Source organism: Daktulosphaira vitifoliae, unplaced genomic scaffold (assembly GCF_025091365.1).
Source record: "Daktulosphaira vitifoliae isolate Bord-2020 unplaced genomic scaffold, ASM2509136v1 Scaffold_3, whole genome shotgun sequence".
Lineage (NCBI taxonomy): Eukaryota > Metazoa > Arthropoda > Insecta > Hemiptera > Phylloxeridae > Daktulosphaira > Daktulosphaira vitifoliae.
In genome coordinates, this window is record NW_026099574.1 from 8008704 (window position 1) to 8021467 (window position 12764).

Sequence of the window (12764 nt, forward strand, 5' to 3'; positions counted from 1 at the left end):
AGAATTTTGACCAGAAACACCCCCAAAAAACAAAAAACTGCCTCTGTTATTCAATTTTTGGTCAAATATTATGATTAGTAATTCAAAATAGTTTGATTTTTACTATAGAATACAAATTTTTTAGTTTCAAAATTTTAAGGCAAAAATTGATAGTGTGGATTATATCGCTGTCAGATATCGTCTATACTTGTCCCAACTAAACTACGACCCCGTTCTACTGTTTTTTTATATTTTTTTGTTTTAAATTTATACATTATGTATATTTTTAATTTGTATCAGAAAATTATTTTCTAAATATATTTATAATGAATACGTTTAAAAAAATGATTCACTTATATTGTAAACAAAAAGTACTATTATTATCTTGTTCTTAAAAAATTTAATTAAAAGTTTGTCACCAATATAGTTTTCAAATAATTGATGAACTAATTGGTAAATGGCGTTATTATGTCCGTTGTTGTATTCAATCTTTAACGTCTAAATGGTTGCCTAGTTTATCCCCTAAAATGTTTTTAGAATGTCAAAGAAAATTCGCACATTTGCATATTTTATAATATTTGAGTTTTTATAAAATTGTTATCTTTTTTCCTTTGTGAAGTTATATTATATAAACAAAAAATTAAGTGAAGTATGTTTATACATTTTAATAGGAACTGTTGCAAGTTAAAGATTTTTCACGTGTGTGTATATACCATTTACACAAAATTTGTTATATAAAAAATTTGGTAAGTAGCAAATTATAATTTACACTAAAAATTGACATTATAGCAATACTGTAATATAGAAGTATATAGTTCTGACAAGGAAAATGAAACATATACTTAGTGAGGACAAGTGCACTAATCTGAGAATAAATATTCTGCAAATTGAGGTGAACTGTTCCACATTAATCTAAACAACAATTCTTTTTAGGACCAAACTTAGGTCTATTCTATTAGCCTAATAGACAGTGTTGACTAGGAAATTCATTTCAAAAAGAACGGATTTTTTAAAACACGTTCTTTTTATAGGATCAAAGCTAATTTGTTTCTTATTTGTATTTATAAAAATAGAATTTAAAAACCCAGTACAGTGGGGCAGAAGTTTAATTGGGAAAAAGTATAAATCGTTTCTGATTGTGACTATTATTATCATTATTATAAAGGCGTTTCGACGCGACTCTGATAAATTTCATAATATGAATATTTGTAATTTTAGAATTTTTACGATTTAAAATTTCACTTGAATATTACATGTTTGTTAAATTATTTGATTAATTGAAAATAACGTTATATTTTTGCTTTGAAATCTGATTTTTCATAATAAGACAATTATCGTGATAAATTTTTTTTTTAAACACTGTTGCACACTTCAAAAAATTTTATTTGATATAGGTTAGTAATCGTCAGAAGTTCCGAATCATTTTTAATAATTGATAGTTTGATCTAAATTAAAATAAGGTTTTTTGACATACTCGTGAAATAGTTTTTATAGGATAGATGTCAAAACTTGTTTTTGTCTCATCATAGACTAACATTACTCACAATTATTTTAAACTCTACCTNTCAGAAGTTCCGAATCATTTTTAATAATTGATAGTTTGATCTAAATTAAAATAAGGTTTTTTGACATACTCGTGAAATAGTTATTAATATTAATATTTATTAATNAACTTGTTTTTGTCTCATCATAGACTAACATTACTCACAATTATTTTAAACTCTACCTATTTTAACTTAATTATAATTTCAAATATCATGCATTGTTGAATCTCATTTAAGTGCTGACATTATACCCGACTATTCAAGGAAAATCGGATCTAAGTGCTTGAAGCTGAAACTACAACAACAGCAGCCTTGAATTATATAGCAACGGGTAATGTTTGTTAAACTTAGGGTTGCTTTGCCGGATACACACACAATAGTATTGTTATTATTTTTATAATTGTATCATCAATAATAAGTTTATCCAAACAATTTATGAGACATTGCGTGAGCCAGTGTACAGTTGTTCATTTTGAATGATTGTTGAATGATTCTAGAAGATCACGGAGTTTATAAAAATGAAACCTTTATAAACGACTTGTGAGTATTTTCTATAAGATTTTTTAAAAATAATTATAATTACTGTATGACACTTTTTCTCATATTTATATCTATCGTTTTATATTAAGATATTTTTATTTTTGTCAAATCGAAGATGGAATAATATATTATATTGATAGTTTTAATGTCTATAAAATTTAAATATAAATGAATTGAATTAGACAAAAAAACATTACGTAGCCTCCAATTTATTTTTTTAAATAATACTTATAAGTATCAAAAATAACAAAAAATCACACAAAAATATAATTAGTATTTTTTTGATGATAAAATCAGTAATTGAAATTGAAAGAGTACTCAACAAATATCATAATAAATTTGATTAAAACATTAATCTATTATAATTGTAAATTAATATGCGATATAATATGGCAATTCTACATAGGGCGCATTATTTTAAATAATCTGACAATACTATCAATGATGTACTTTTCTTTCAAGGTTATATTTGATTTTTACTAGAAACTATTTTTACTGAAATTTTTTGTAACTTTTAAATTGTATAAATAATTTTATTACATTAAAATTGTTATTAATCATAGATTAATTTTAATTTAAAAATTAATTGTTTAAATGTTAATTTTTTCTTTATATTAATCTATTTTAAGACGATTAATATAATTAGTTGTCATAACCCTAAATTAATCACCGAGAAACGGTCAAAGTATTTTTATTATTTACAACAATTTTCTTATTGAACATTTTGTTCACATATGTGTATGTAGATTTATCTATATACACATATGAATTTACTTGTGACAAAAACCTACTTATTAATAAATATAAAATGTTAATCATTATTATTTTAGTTAGAAATAATAACATGATGAATTGCATTTTAATAAGTTCATAGTAACAATTCTGTTTTAATTGCAAATTATTATCAAAGGTAAGTTTATACACAAATTGCCACATTATAATTGTCGATAACTAATATAAATATATATATACAGGATGATTTTTTCAATATCAGTGACTCGATTTCTCTTAAATTAATGTATTAATATAATAATATTATATTAAGACAATTATTTTTGGTATTAACATTTTCGTTTTTGATCTCTTAAGAGACGAAAAAAAATTATTTAACTACGTATTGTTGTAGAATTTTTTGAGTCAAACAATGTTTTTCTTTACAAAATTTTTAAATTTTCAATTGTTTACCAGAAAATGAGTGTCATATTCTTATTCATCCTATATATTCTGAATAAGCATAAAATAATTTTATGTTACACATAAGTTGATAAGTTCAACACGTGGCAAGAGGTAGTATTTAACAGTAGCTTTATTTTGTTTGATATATTTTTATTTTTTATTATATTAAGATATTTTGATAAGAAAATGTTCATCATCTCTTAAAAATCTTTTAGTTTAATATTTATAAAATATTTTTTGTAGCATTGTTAAATTATATTGTTGTTAAAAAGACTACAAAGCATGTTTTCTTTGCACTCAATGATTGTAATCTAATTTACTAGAAAAGACACCCGTATATTAAATTATCAATTCTGTTTTGACGCTATTAAGATGCATTATAATGTTCAATACAATAAATCACGATTAAGCTTAAGGTATTACTTATATTTAAAAAATAGTTATTACACTGTACTAGTCTACAATTATTATTTTCTCTGGAAAGATAAAATATGTATAAAATTTTAAATTGAAATGTCTGAAGAATTTATTTGTTCAATTTCAGTTAATTATTGAATGATTTAATTTGGATTTCACAAGAAAAAAAATTGTATATTAATCAAAAAATAAATAATTATCAATTAACTTTTAAATCGTACAGTATCATATTTTTTCAAGTCAAATGTTTGTTTATTAGACAGAAATTAAAATATTTTGAAAGCTAATTTTATATTCCAATGAGCGCTCAAATTGCCTATACAGTACGCCGATTTAATGAAGATCTTCTCTAAACTAATGTTTGACAAGTTAGATCAGCAATAAAATTAGTTGTTTTGAGTAAAATTTATGCAGGGTGATTTTTAAACTACGCTCCTAGTAATATATCTGAGTATTAAGTTTATGAAACAATGTGCAATGTAATTATTCTTCCGAAAAAATATCTTATTAATTAAAAAAAAAAAAAAAAAAATCAACTTCCTATCTTTTTTTACTCTTTATTATAATGATTATTATAATTATAGGAGTTCCTCGGTATTCATAATTTTATAGACGTGTATTATATGTGAAATTGGATTGTGGATTGACTGTTAAATTTGATTTCAGTTGGATAAGAGTATTATACTCTTTTAATTAGTTTACCACATTATGGATGTTAAGTAGTATGTAATTATCTATATAATTAATTTCTTTTATAATTCAGATGTTTTTGACCTTTAATTTAAACCCAAAAATATATTTAATAAAATTGTATAGATATGTTTTCACAAAAGTACTTCGGTTCTTTGTGGGCATACGCTAAGGAATTTTTCGTTTGTTTGTCTATGATCGGTTTTTCAATAAACGATTGTTACGCCTGAAAAGCAATCCGGAAGCAGTAATTGGCCGATCGTGAGCTTATTTTAACGTTTTTAAAACCGAATGTAATTGCGTTAAACAACAGCGTATGAATAAAAGGATGACAAGTGCGACTTGGTATGCAAAGCGAACTGTCGTTAAAGGCTGATGGCTGGTAAACAAGAGGTACAACACGTGTAATCGTAATGCTATTAATTGTGTCTGAAGTGTGTGCGTTTTAAATACAATTAGAAATGTGGTCGTCGACCGCACGTGACCTGTGCATGCCAATTATTGGCGCTATATTCATCTACACGTGTTCGTAGTACTACAATACACCACTTAACTCCGAGTTCTGCAACAATGACTTCCGGTCGGTGCATGATCTAAAGAGCCGTTATCGAATCAATGGATGTCCGTCGTCGGCTAAAGATGCCGAGCAACTCCTTTAGAAAAAAAAAAAAACAACAATAATAATAGCGCAATGGAAAACAAAACGCGTATACGCAAATTACAATCCTAATGGCCGTTCCAAGGTCCGTTTGTTTATAATATTATAATAATAATGTGTTTTTCGCTCGCGGTCTGCCGCCACTCTGTTCTCGCGTCCCGTACTGCAAATGTGGGAAAATATTAACCATATTACGAATAATATTATGTTGTTTTAGATGTAATACGGTAACAATGATGAACGCGCTTTTATCGCTGTGCTTCGTGGCTTGCGCTTCGCTGCTCTCCTCCGCCTTCGGATGCGACGTAAGTTGTCATGTCTTTAGAGAACCACTATTTTATGATCTTCTAATCTCTTTGTCCGTTCTCGAAGGTTCCACCGTGGACACTAAAAAGAGCCGACGCCCGCAATAGTGTTGTGTCTTTTTTCAACAACACTATTACAGATTCATTCATGATGGTTAGGTGGACTTGGATGGACTCGTCGTCTGGCTTATGGGACACCAGACTGCGAGTGTCACTCAATAAAGAAGGTTAGTTACCGTGGGTGGTTTTATTCGTGTCGAGTTATCGAAAGGGGTCAATGTCATTTTAGACGATTTTATTTGTATTTTTAGATTGACAAAATGATTTTTATTGTAGAAATAAGTAAATCGGTAATATCAAAAATGACACATTCACTTGCAGTGCAGTTTTAATTTTAAAATATTACACATTTTAATTCTATGATTATTGTTATTACTGAAATGACTGTATAATGTACAACTAGATTTTTTTTAACGGAAAATAGTTTAAATTTGTTGACATTTTGTATTCATGATTTTAATTTTTGTCACAAATAATTTTAACTATTGAGTATAATTATAATTCTTCGCGTTATTGGGCAAACATTTATTAGCTGAAATTTGACAAAAAAAAAAAAAAAATTACAACATTCAAAACGAAACCGTAATTGTGGCGTTGACATAAAAAAATTACTAAACCACTATAATCAGTTTTTACACGAAATGGAAAAACCTTTTTCTGAATCGCGAGCATTTCTTTAAAGCGTTTTTTTGTTTTTAACGTAATTTATATGATATACAGAAATTCGATTTGATTTTTTATCGAGTTGTTAGGATAATTTTCTTTGGGTCCCAAGACAAAACGGAAAATTTATTTTCTACAGACAAATTTTTACATTTTATAATATTCATTGGATTTTTATTAAAACTTAAACGTTTAACTTGGTAAAAATTCTGGTAATATTATTAGTATTTATAGATTAATTCTATTACATTGACCTTTGCAAACACATTATTGTCAATGGTCGGAAGTAGGAATGTACAAATGATAAAATAACCCATTATTATAAATAAATATGTAACATGTGTTCGCCGGAACTGAGACTAACGAGGTCATGTTATTTTATTTTCAAGGACATAATTAAGATTTTTATAGTTAAATATGCTTTATTGAAATTAAATTAAGTATTACATAACAGACCGCATTAGTAAGATAGATCAGTGTAGTTATGCACTCATTAAATAGGCTTCAACATTTCAACAATAGTAGGCCTTAAAACGATTCGCCAATGCTTTTTTAAGAGAAATATTAATCATTCTAGGTCATGGCATACATTTACTTCCGACTAAAAAAGTATGTAGTCATTTTCTTAATAATAATTATAGAACTGTTCCATTATATCGTAAATGAAGTATACGGAATAGCGACCTTGTAAAGTGGATAATGCAGATTTTTATAATTGAAACATGATTAGATCTTGATTTTATGCTAAGATGAAAAAACCTAACGGATATTAATAAATTAAGCAAAAAATTATTTAAAATAAATTATAATAGACCTTAAAACAATCCTAAAGAATTTTTAGACTTATAAAAAAGCAAATAAATGTATAAGTGTAGATACCAAACCGATTGTAATAAAAATCAATAAATATATTTATATATATATATATATATATATATNAGAGACAGAGAGAGTATTTCAGACCTAACTGACAACACTTTTGATACAAAAATCATTTTGTTGAAATTTTTTTTTAAATAATTATTGTTTTTTTAGACTACGCTTAAGGCATATTACTTATTAATTAATATTAAAAAATATGCATTAAATATAGTTTAAGAAGATAATAATTATTTAAAAAAAAATTTAAATAAAATGATAATTGTATCGAAAATTATAAGCGCTGTCAGTTAAGCACGAGACACTCTATATATACATATAAATAAGGTTATTCAGCATATTCTTAAAATTTTAATAACTCTTGATCCAGCTAATATTTCGCATTACTTTATTTAAAAATAATTATTAAGACTATGAAATTACCACAGTAAAAAAAAATGAAGTTTATATAGAATAGAACATTAATTTATTAAAATAAACTTAGTGTGATAAATAATAAGAACTGCTTATACATAATAATTGAAACGATAATATTTCAACTTTTGTGGCTCAAAAATCATGGTAAATACACGTAAATATACAATTGTGTTTGCAGCATATATATATATATATATATAGAAAAGTTTTTTGTAGTACTGTCATCCTAAGCAAAAAAAAAGATAGTAGGATTTTAAAAATAAACTTAAAAATATTTTGCATACGATAGTTTATATCGTATCCAATTTAAATATGACATTTTGAGAGTCAAAATACCCCACAGACATTTATAAATTATATATAAAATGGAAAATTTGTGTCGTTAATTTTTTTTCAGGTTTTCTTCGAGAATAATTTTTAAACTCCTTCACATTTGGTAATATATTTACATATTTTCAAATACAATGTATAAAAATAAATAATTAAATAATAAATAATTAGATAATGAAAGACCAAATTATGTAGTAATTTTACTTAGAATAGGGCCATATACGTGCAATTTCGTCATATATTGATTAACACAAATGTATAGACATATAATTATAATTATATTGAGGTGAATATATTTAATTTGTGAAAACTATAATTTTTTAAAACTATACAAGAGTATGGTATCTGAAATTTTATTATTTTATATCTTGATTACTGTAAAATATTTTTTAATTAAATTTTATATAAAACTAAAATATGAATAATAATTTACAAGTTTTGTATTCCATTTAATTAAAGTTGGTTTCGTATATTTACAGTATAAAAAAGTGTGTTCCTAAGCATTAAGTTTGTAATAGAATTTTAGTGTGTCTATAAATATATAAAAAAATCTTAGACATCATCTGTTTGTTTAAAAGTTTCTAATGGAGAAATTTGCTGCTTAAATATATATTTTTGCATATTATGCAAAAATTTAGAGTTTTTTTTTCGAAGGAGATATTAAATTTATACATTTGTTCAGAACACGAAAAGTATCAATAAATATTTCTTTATACAAAACTCTTACTATTAATATTATGATTTTTCTAAAATTTTATGGAAAATGTTATTCCTATTTTACGTTAATATTGTGGTTAATAAAATATTATAGGTGAAAGAAAATTATTCATTCATATCATTTTGAATAAATTGTTGTGAAAGACTATTTAAGATAAGAATAATAATTAGGCCTAGGAATTTGTAGCATTTGCATCGTTTTTCTTATTACTCTAGTGCATAGCTCGTTAAGTACAAAATTCAATTAATACGTCACAGAGTTCAAATATATAACTTTTCAGTGCATTTATTAATATATTTTTTTAAATAAATGTTTTTTTGTTTACTTTTGGGTCATTTTAAAAACATTTTTTATCTATATAACTTTTAATGTAAATCTACAAGTTTCAATAAAAATTGAATTTATTTTAATTTTTGAATAAATTATTCACTATTTAGTTTTTACATATTTTTTTATATGTGTCTCTCTAAATATATTTCAATAAATCATAACTGTATAGTCTTGAATGAAATGATCATTAATCAAACTCTTTTGATTAAATTGCACAAACACATATATCTATCTACATATTAAAGGCTTTTCGTTCAATACACACATATACATTGTAAATTAAAATAGAAAATGATTTTTAGATTTTCTAAAATCGATTTTAGATATACCAGGGTTCAAACATCCACTGTTCAATATTTTAAAATTAGTTAAATATTTGCTAATTTATTTTTTCACGAAAATTTAAAAATTCATTTAGTTTTTCTGAGAGTTAATCACGTTATTCATTTAAATATGTGTAAGTTAGTATATTGGTATTCAATTATAAAAAGTTATTTTCAGTTAAATTTTAAATAATTTTTAAAAGCATTTTCGGGTTACAATGGTATTGTTTTAAAACCTTGTTGATTATTTTTTTTAGTACATTAGAGTAGATTTCAGTACATCATTTTACTAGCATTACTAATAATTCAGGTATAATTTCGTAAAAAGTGACCTAGAGTTATAGCCAGTGCCAAGAGAAAAGGAGCCAAATTATTTACTTAATATTTTGATAACCTCTGAATTAATCGTTATAAATACAAACAGCAGTTCGAAACAGTAATATAGTTATTACACATAGTTGTAAATGAATAAATTCAACCTTAATTAAAAAATTATTACAAATAGATAATGAGAAACGATATTTAATTAATCAATGAACAACTATTATAAACGTATTATTTACTTACTTAGGTTAAAAATGTTATGTAAAAATATCAATTAATAAATACTCATTATTTATTTTAAAAAATTAATCTGATAAAAAGTACGTTAAAAATATTTGGTATATCATTGAGAATTAATAAATAAAGAGTTATATAGCAAATTTAATAAATATTAATAATTATATTATTTTTACAGCTTGATTGTTAAATATTATTACTTTAAACTGTCACTTATAAGATATTAATTTATAATAGAACTGAGAGAATAATTTGTTTGAGATATTATGAAAATAATTTATTTTAGTTGTATAAAACATAAAATTTTAATCATTTAACAAATTTGAAATATTTTCCAATATAAAATGCTTGTTTTCATAATATTCTTATTTTTTATTTTTCTATTTAAACTATGATTAAATACAATATATAGTTGTAATCTTTGGTCCTTCACAGTTTACAGTTAATTAAACAAAATACAAAACATTAGTTCTGCGAATTTGCAAATTTATGCTGATTTGATATTCACAATAATAATATAAAGCTATTTCATATTATTATAGTTATGATATTTATTACTAATAATTAATAGCTTCATCGTTTTAATATTACTTAAAAATATTAATTATTTTTAAGCTGATTATAAATATTTCAAAAATTAAACTGAGATAAAAATTAAAAAATAATCAGTACATTTTATCATAGAATTATTTTATTAAAACACTGAAATTAAATTTTTAGGCAATATAAATTAAGAATTGTTTATTTTGATTTTATTATTTATATATTTGTGACATATTAAAAAATATGTTTAAATTATTTACTGAAGGCATATAACGATTTTTTAAGGCAATTAATATGAATATTTCAAAATCACAAAATTATAAATAATTTAACACATATATCTTAAGCAGAAAAAACCAAACAAATATAATAAAAAAGAAAAGTTTTGACTATGAATTGAAATTATATTTTCTGATTGAATGTTGGGTAAAGAACAATACACTAGAGACAAATTATTATGAATATATAAATAAAAAGAAATTTAATTTTCAATTATTTTTTATTATCACAGTTAATAGTTAAATAACATTAGATAACTATAGTCTTGTTAAAAAAATTTTAAGTCAAAGTAAAAACAAATATTATGTATTGTATAATTAACATTTTCCCTAATATTGTATTTTTTGTTATTCTCCTAAATTTTGGTTCAACTTGACATAAAAATTTGAATCATTTTTCTTAACAAAAAAAATTGTCTTATTTATATTATATTGTTCCATTGAATATAGACATAATTGGAGGAGGATTTACGTATTCTGACCAATATGAAAACGAAATAGCGTCAGTCAGATGGTTTAGAAAAAATGGTCCAATTAAATGGAAATTTACGTCGTTTTCGACGCCACCAGATAGTTGGTGGATGACATCAACATTACCTTGGGGAGGAAATATGACATGGGGGTACAAAAATCAAATTACTGATGGTTCGTGGGTTTTTAAAGTCGGTAAGTTAAAAAAACTAAGGGATATTTTTAACATAATAATAAAAAATAAAACAGATATTATTTTTTGAAGTTATAGAAATCTTATCTTACAAAAATAATTTAAATTTAGATTTTGTATTTTAGTTAGTCGCAAGGAAAAAAATAAATTAAAAATACTTATGAAATTTTTTAGATAATGATACATTTATCCCAAAAAATGAACAAAATTTTGATGGTTGGCCACAGACAATAGGAAATCGTTGGAAAAGAACAATATCCTTAAATGATCTTCCTATTAAGAATAAAGTATAATATATTATAATAATAGTATAATATATTTAAATATTTATGCACTTAGTTAAAAATTAAACTTTAACTGTATAGTGTTCAATAATATTTTTGATAATTAACCAATTATTAAAAAATGGACAAACTTAAACATCACTTAAAAAATATTAATTTATTCAAATAAATAATAATTATTTTCAAAATTCGACTTAAAAATTTACTTATTTAAAATGTATACATTGAGATAAAAAAATACAGGTTCATTTTTTATTAGTTACAATATTCAGACATTGATGAAAATCACGAAATGTTCACATATTATAAAATACTAGTATTTAGTTCTTATCACTAAATTTAAATTACCAATTGTAAAAAAATAGAAATATAATTTGAAATGTCATTTAGTTTTAGTTGTTGAAAAAATGTTCAAAAATTAGCTATCATAACTTCGTTTACTTGCGTTTTATTTTTACATCCAAATTTTTGACAAGGTTATTAAGGTTTTTATTCATTTTTTTTTATTAAAAAAATTGTCATTATATCGATATTTGTGAAAAAAAAATTATTAAAATTTATTTTTATAAATTTATCAGGAATATAACGCAGACTTTAAAAATATAAAAGAGGAAGAAAGAGACAAAGATGTTGCTAAAATGGTTGCTGGTAGGTTTATTTAAAAAACTTACAAAATTGTATTTTATTTATTTTTGTATTGTATTGTATTTATTTTGTAGTTTATTTATCTATTTCTACTTTACAAATAATAGCAAATAGCAAAACGTTATACTTAAAAATAATATTTAATGTTTTGTGAAATGTATGATACATTCATATTCTTTCATTCGAATATTACTAAAAATGTTATTTATATATCTTTTTATAACGTGATTGAATAAACTATTTTTAATGTTAAAAAAGTATTAATTCAAATTATTTTTTTTAGATTACTTTAAAGTATTCTATCAAGCGTTTAGATCAAAAGGATCATCTCTTGATATTGGTTCTCAACTTAGTAATGATGAATTCAATAAATAAATACATGTACATAAAATTATAATGATCGAAATTCAATACATAAAAATATTAAGCTTTTATTTTTTACAGAAAATTTACACGATGTAATTGTGAATTTTATTTTATCCATTCCACTACGGACAATTCAAATGATTACTTAATTTGCACTTTTTTAAATTTTGTACTATTCATTTTTGTACCAGTTAAAGTATTTCTCATTTAATAATAAGACATTATTTATTAAATTTTTTTTATTAATTAAAAATACTATTGTGAATACTGAATATAATTGTATAATTTTAATTCAATTTAAGAAATATGAAATTGTTAAAATTCATAGTTTAATTATATAAATTATTCTATTTTTTAAATAAACAAAAAAAAAATTAAAGAAGACGTACAGACA

At 23.4% G+C, this 12764-nt stretch overlaps 1 protein-coding gene across 2 annotated transcripts; it reads left to right on the top strand.

The window, feature by feature from the left end:
- The first annotated feature begins 1775 nt into the window (after positions 1–1775).
- LOC126902534 (uncharacterized) lies at positions 1776–12509 on the top strand. Of its 2 annotated transcripts, none has more exons than XM_050679913.1 (8): positions 1776–2063; positions 5222–5309; positions 5377–5536; positions 10862–11077; positions 11250–11362; positions 11938–12007; positions 12288–12385; positions 12449–12509. In XM_050679913.1, exons 1-7 carry the CDS (start codon positions 2011–2013, stop codon positions 12377–12379), a joined length of 792 nt encoding a protein of 263 aa, XP_050535870.1. In that variant the 5' UTR covers positions 1776–2010; the 3' UTR covers positions 12380–12385; positions 12449–12509. The 2 variants fall into 2 exon arrangements, with proteins under 2 accessions (XP_050535870.1, XP_050535871.1); XM_050679914.1 differs by lacking the exon at positions 1776–2063 and adding an exon at positions 5061–5089.
- The last annotated feature ends 255 nt before the right edge of the window (positions 12510–12764 follow it).

Excerpts from the sequence above, each read along its gene's own strand:
- LOC126902534 (XM_050679913.1), top strand. The coding sequence starts at position 2,011 with ATGATTCTAGAAGATCACGGAGTTTATAAAAATGAAACCTTTATAAAC. Across the intron at positions 5,310-5,376 it reads CCTCCGCCTTCGGATGCGAC|GTTCCACCGTGGACACTAAA; the intron begins GTAAGTTGTCAT and ends CCGTTCTCGAAG. Across the intron at positions 5,537-10,861 it reads AGTGTCACTCAATAAAGAAG|ACATAATTGGAGGAGGATTT; the intron begins GTTAGTTACCGT and ends CATTGAATATAG.